Below are 6373 nucleotides of genomic sequence, written 5' to 3' on the forward strand. Positions count from 1 at the left end.
TAAAAAATGGGATACCGAATGGAAGGGATTGCGCAAATAAATAGAAGGGAGGAGGCAGGGTGGGGGCCACGAACAATGAATCCGTGACAACCTGGCAGGATGTCACGGATTCATTCTTTTTTTATATTTTTTTAAAATTAATTATGAATCCGGGACAATGTTTTGCGGATTATACTAGTTTTATAAAAGTTTTCAATTTGCATCATTTTTATAATGATTTTATTAATTTATAATTTTTTAAAAAAAAGCCCTTAAAAACTCACTCATTTTCATAAGCATATGCTTATATCTTTTTTTTTTTTTGCACTTGATTTAAAAATTAAATAGAGAAAATTGCATTTATTTTTCGATATATATGCTTCGTTTTTTTTAATGTAATCATATATATATATGTGTGTGTGTTTTATATGATAGATTATATGATAAAAGTTGTGAAATAAAAATTATAATCTCAATAAAATCAATATATAATTTAATTTAACATCCTCAAAATTATTTAAAATAATGAGAAAATCGTAATTTTGTTTACTTGCCTCATCGTAATTTTGTTTATTCATGTTGTTAAAATTGATTTTAGTCTTATATATTTTAATTTTGAAAATTTTAATCTTTTTTTTTTTTTAAAATTGAATAATCCGTTATTTTAACGAGTCGAGAAATTACTGACTTTAGTCTTATATATTTTAATTTTTGAAAATTTAATCTTTTTTTTTAAATTGAATCATCCGTTATTTTAATGAATCGAGAAATCACTGACTCGTATCATCTATGACGAAGTTAGTGGAATAACAAAACAAAGATAATATAAATTAAAATTCAACAACAAGAGATCCAATCGAGAGAATTATTAAAAACCAAAATTTCTCATAAAATAAATTAAATAAGTTGGAGCATGCAAGTGATCTTCCTCTTACAATTTTTACCGTTGACTTGAGCAACTCAAAAAGTCGTCGCCCCATCCTGTTCCCTTCTTCACCTCTTCTGCGAGGTGAAAACCAGAGAGAATCACGCAATCGTAAGCACGCAGTAAGCGATAATGGAGGTGAATCATAATCCTTCGCCTCAGCTAACAGGCGTGGTGATAATCACGTTGCCTCCGCCAGACAACCCCTCTTTGGGCAAAACTATTACTGCTTACACTCTATCTAACGACGATCAAACACCAATTCCTCATGTTAATAGTCCACCGATAGCCTCCCAAAATCGTACCTTTTCTGCCCAAAACTTCTTTTACAAAAGCTCAAAAAGTGTTCTCCCGATTTTGGGTATATCTCTGATCGCCTTATATCTCTGGGTTTCTCTTTCTGGAGAGACCCTTTCCGAATTACTGTTTGAAAATGGCGATGATGATCGTCGTGAAAATAATGGGTCGCAAAGCACGTTTCTTTTCCCGTTGTATCAGAAAAAATTGTTGGGGGAAGTTGAACTTAAGCTTGGAAGATTTGTGGACTCGGAATCTCGCCCGGTTTTAACGACGTTTGAAGATGGGAAATTGGTATCGGTTGCGTCGAAAGTCGATGCTTCCAGTGTGGTGCCTGTTAAGGGTAACATTTATCCTGAGGGGTATGTTTAATTTGGCTCGTTGTTTTTCTGAAATTTATTCTGATATTAATAATGATGGATTTAATGAATGGATATTCTTTCGTTTTCGTATTTTTCCTAAGTTGTTAAGATCGCCTTATATTGTTAGCTTTGAACCAATCTAGTAGCTTTCAAGTGTGAAATAGATGCATGCATTTGGCTGCAGAACAAATTCTGTTTTAGTACATTTAGAGGGACAAATTCTGATATTGGGGTTTGGGGTGAAGCTCTTGTGATGAAAATATGCAATTTACGATTTTAAAATCATATTACAGGCTGTATTACACGTATTTGCATTTTGGGAGTCCTCCAAGGCCTTATTTTCTTGATATTGATACTGGGAGTGACTTAACATGGATTCAATGTGATGCCCCGTGCACCAGCTGCGCCAAGGTAATGCCTATGGCTTAAAAAATTTTATGCACAGCCTATGGTTGTATCACTGTTATGCAGTCTCTGTCTCACATATATACTGCACGTGTTATTATAGCATTTGTGTGCTGGCACTTCTACCGCTATTATCACTTGTATAATTACAACCATGACACAAAAGAAAGGAGAGACGAAAAACAGTAAGATAGATTCATTTTAGAAAGATAGCATTTTAATATGCAAGACAGATGTTTTTGCAGTGGCAGTATTTTTTGGTTGTTTCATTCAATGAACGATGATGATGAAGCTCTGTCCATCATGCATTAGAAAATGCTCGAACAATGATCATATATTTTATGTATGGCTCAACGATGTTAAGAAATATCTATGAGACTATGCCTGTTGTGTTATAGAAATGGGGTCCATTGGACTTTTGTTTTATATGCCTTTACTGCTTATGGTATGGTAATCATGAAACTCTGCTTGAAATATGTTATCCAGGGAGCACACCCTTTTTATAAGCCGGCCGAAGCTAACATTATATCGCATAGGGATTCTTACTGCTTTGAAGTTCAAGGGAGTCAAAGAACCAAATACTGTGACACTTGCCACCAATGTGATTATGAGATAGAATATGCAGACCATAGCTCCTCCATGGGAGTTCTTGCTAGGGATGAACTTTATCTAAACATTGCTAACGGTTCCTTGGCACATTCAAAATTAGTTTTTGGGTAATGTAATCTTTTGGCGGCCCGGGTAGAACTTTTTGTATGCCACTTACTGATCCCGATGTTTATTTTCTTTTGGTTTATTACGTAGTTGTGCATATGACCAGCAAGGTATGCTTTTAAACACACTGGGGAAGACAGATGGAATTCTTGGACTTAGCAAGGCCAAAATTAGCTTGCCTTCTCAACTGGCTCGCCAAGGAATAATAAAGAATGTCATAGGACACTGCCTTGCGACTAGCGCTAATGGTGGTGGTTATTTGTTCTTTGGTGATGATTTTGTTCCGCATCAGCAGATTGCCTGGGTCCCAATGCTTCACAGCAACGTTCTGTGAGTAGGATTTTCAAGATGCCATTATTTTCTTGTTTTCATGTTTAATATTTTGATGTCAAATGTCATTATAACCACTTAGCTGCTGAATCATTTCAGTAGAGTATTCCACTTTATGGAAGAACGTTTTCAGAAAATGCGAGAGAACATGTGGGATGGAAGAGTTTCAGTTAGTCTCGTGGCATTAGACAGATAGGGAGTTATGGTTATTACAGTTTAAACTGTTCAAGAGTTTCAATGTTCAGTAAATTGGTCTTTTTTCCTGTCTCTTTGAGATTATTTTTGCTTGAACGGTATTATAGTAAATAGTGTCACCATTTTCTTGATTTCTCTCTGTTACTTTCAAGAGAGATTCAGATTTTTACAGCCCAAATGCATTTTATGGTCCAGCAATGCTTATCAGACGGAAATCGTAAAAATCAGTTATGGAAGAAGGCAGATTAGATTTGGCAACGAAGGGAATGGACAAGGAAGTCTAGTTTTTGACACCGGGAGCACATACACTTACTTTACAGAAGGAGCATACAATGATCTAGTCTCTTTTGTAAGTAAACAGGTTATTCTTAGAAGAATTTTAATCATAACCGTCCTTCAGCACTGTATAAATTGTTTTTAATATTAACTCTTGATTGCAGCTTGATGATATTTCCAGTGAAAGCCTTGTGCGTAGCATGTCAGACTCGTTTTTACCCGTATGCTGGCAAGCCAGTGCCCCCTTGAGGTATAATAGAAAATGTTGGAACTGTATAGTCTCACTTTAACTTGCTTCCAATTGATGAAAGTTTCTTTTCTTATGAATATTGTGAACTGGGATCACTGGTTGCATGAAAGTGCTTATACATCTAATTTCGAGCAAATGTAACTCTTATTGAATCGGTTGTAAAACTTTCCATCTTTTTTTCTTTTTTAGATCTATCGAAGACATTGCGCAGTTCTTCAAACCTTTAAACCTTGAATTCCGAAGCAATTGGTGGGCTTTGACCAAAAAGCTTCAGATTCCTCCTGAAGGCTACTTAGTGAGACACGTGAGTATTTCCTTGCATATTATTAGTTTTAAAAGACACTCACTCTAGCATTACAAAATGAATACAAGATTTTTTGCTTGTGCAGAGCATTGATAATGTGTGTTTGGGCATCCTTAATGGTCGGAAATTGCACGATGGATCCACATTCATTCTTGGAGGCATGAACAATCAAATAGAAGTGCGAGAATAGACATAATTGATCGAATAGAACACAAGTTCCTCTTTTGGCTCATCATCGGTTATTCTACTCTCTTTGTATTGACAGATATCTCAATGCGTAGTCGTCTATTTGTTTATGACAACGTGAACGACAAAATTGGTTGGGTTCAATCAGACTGTGCCCTGCCTCAAAATTCAGAAACTCCTTTGCTATTCTGAGGTTTTGGATCGTGCTAAAACGTCCGTCCTATGTACAAAGTCATCCATGGCCTTTCCAACCTTTTCTTTCTAATTGTTCTCCATTAAAGAAGAGGAAGGAGTTAACTCATTGTCTCCCACCTAATGTATAGTGGAATTTTTGTTCAATCTAAGCTGTTTATTTGATCGTTTTGTTGAAGGAAATAAAAGAACAAATAGGTTTACTTCAAAACATAGGCTATCTTTCAGTTCATAGCATGTATTAAATGTGAATTGTACGAGAACTCATATTTTATGTGACTCAAATTAATTAATTAGATATTCTAACAAAAAATCAAAAAAATAACAAAAATATGGTGTTAAAATTTGTTAACTTAAACTTTAATTCTAATTTAATTATGTAATTAATTTGATATTATTTCCACTGTTATTTATAATCACCAGTTTTATAATAACTGATGTAACTATAATTTTATTATTTTTAAAATATAACAATTAAAATTTAGTTAGAAACTCCTCAATTCTTTTTCCAATTTTCAAAATTCAGGTCTATCACAAATTCATTAAATTAATATAAAGAAAATTAAGCTTTCTTATTAATTCCGGAACGGAGTTTTCTGGAGAGTTACAATACAGAAGGAAGATTACAAATTCACTGAATAAACGAAATGTAACTAGTTGTCTTCAAACATTTTAACGTACGAGTAGGTCTCTTGTGAGTCGGTCTCACGTATCTTTAATCGTGAGATGTGTCAACCATGCTCACATTTGCAATAAAAAAAATAATACTTTTGGTACTTTTTATGAGTGACCAAAATATAATATCTGTCTAATAAAATAAATCTGCGAGACCATTTCACATGAGTTTTTGAGGTAACACATATGTATTACATTGATTATTCATTAACTTTTAAGGTTTTAATGATCGAAAAATATAATAAATTAAACCTATATGTATTACATTGATAATAATTATATATTAACCCGAGAAATAAATAATTTATAAATTCATGATATTGTAATGTATTTTAATTATAAATATCTTCTTTTTTTATTCGGTGTACTAAAAATTATGTCCAATAAATTTCATATTTAACAATATGCATGTCGATTTATACTGTGACTAACTCGTATTTAACCTTAAAAACAATGTGATTTATTTCAAATCATCTATTTAGTTTGATGATCAATGTTTATCAAACATGTATAAGAAAATAAAATCTAGTGATGTTGCTCCCACTATTGCAACAATGCTATGCAATAGCGGGAGCAACATCACTATATTTTCATGAATTTATTATAATGATCATACATGAATGTTTTATATATATGTATGGACAAATGATACATTGTCTTCTATTTTTAAACATCATCGACAAATTCAAAAATCAATTGCTCAGAAGATATCAAATGTTTGAAATAAATGTGAGAAAAATAACTAAAGATTACCCAAATGTCAATGAAGACGTTGAACTAGTCATTCATATGAATACGATGATTACAGAACTAATTTCATATGAATACGACGATTAAAGATACGTGAGACCGTCTCACAAGAGACCTACTCGTACGTTAAAATGTTCGACGACAACTAGTTACATTTCGTTTAGTCAGCGAATTTGTAATATTCCTTCTGCATTGTAACTCTCCAGAAAACTCCGTTCTAAAATTAATAAGAAAGCTTAATTTTGTTTATATTAATTTAATGAATTTGTGATAGACCAGAATTTTGAAAATTACAAAAAGGATTGGGGAGTTTCTAACTAAATTTTAATAGTTATATTTTAAAAATAATAAAATTATAGTTATAACATCAGTTATTATAAAGCTGGTGGTTATAAATAAATAACAGTGGAAAAAATATCAAATTAATAGCATAATTAAATTAGAATTAGAGTTTAAGTTAACAAATTTTAAAACCATATTTTTGTTATTATTTTGATTTTTTGTTAGAATATCTAATTAATTTATTTGCGTCA

The 6373-nt window shown here is 32.5% G+C and overlaps 1 protein-coding gene across 1 annotated transcript; it reads left to right on the forward strand.

Annotated features, from left to right (window-relative positions):
• Positions 1 to 884: 884 nt before the first annotated feature.
• LOC140969672 (aspartyl protease APCB1) lies at positions 885 to 4713 on the forward strand. Its single transcript, XM_073431097.1, has 9 exons — positions 885 to 1563; positions 1857 to 1974; positions 2455 to 2684; positions 2773 to 3012; positions 3403 to 3556; positions 3648 to 3733; positions 3923 to 4037; positions 4123 to 4195; positions 4303 to 4713. The coding sequence occupies exons 1-9, from the start codon at positions 1037 to 1039 to the stop codon at positions 4413 to 4415; spliced, it is 1656 nt and encodes a 551-aa protein (XP_073287198.1). The 5' UTR covers positions 885 to 1036; the 3' UTR covers positions 4416 to 4713.
• The last annotated feature ends 1660 nt before the right edge of the window (positions 4714 to 6373 follow it).

Source organism: Primulina huaijiensis, unplaced genomic scaffold (assembly GCF_012295235.1).
Source record: "Primulina huaijiensis isolate GDHJ02 unplaced genomic scaffold, ASM1229523v2 scaffold42441, whole genome shotgun sequence".
NCBI lineage: Eukaryota > Viridiplantae > Streptophyta > Magnoliopsida > Lamiales > Gesneriaceae > Primulina > Primulina huaijiensis.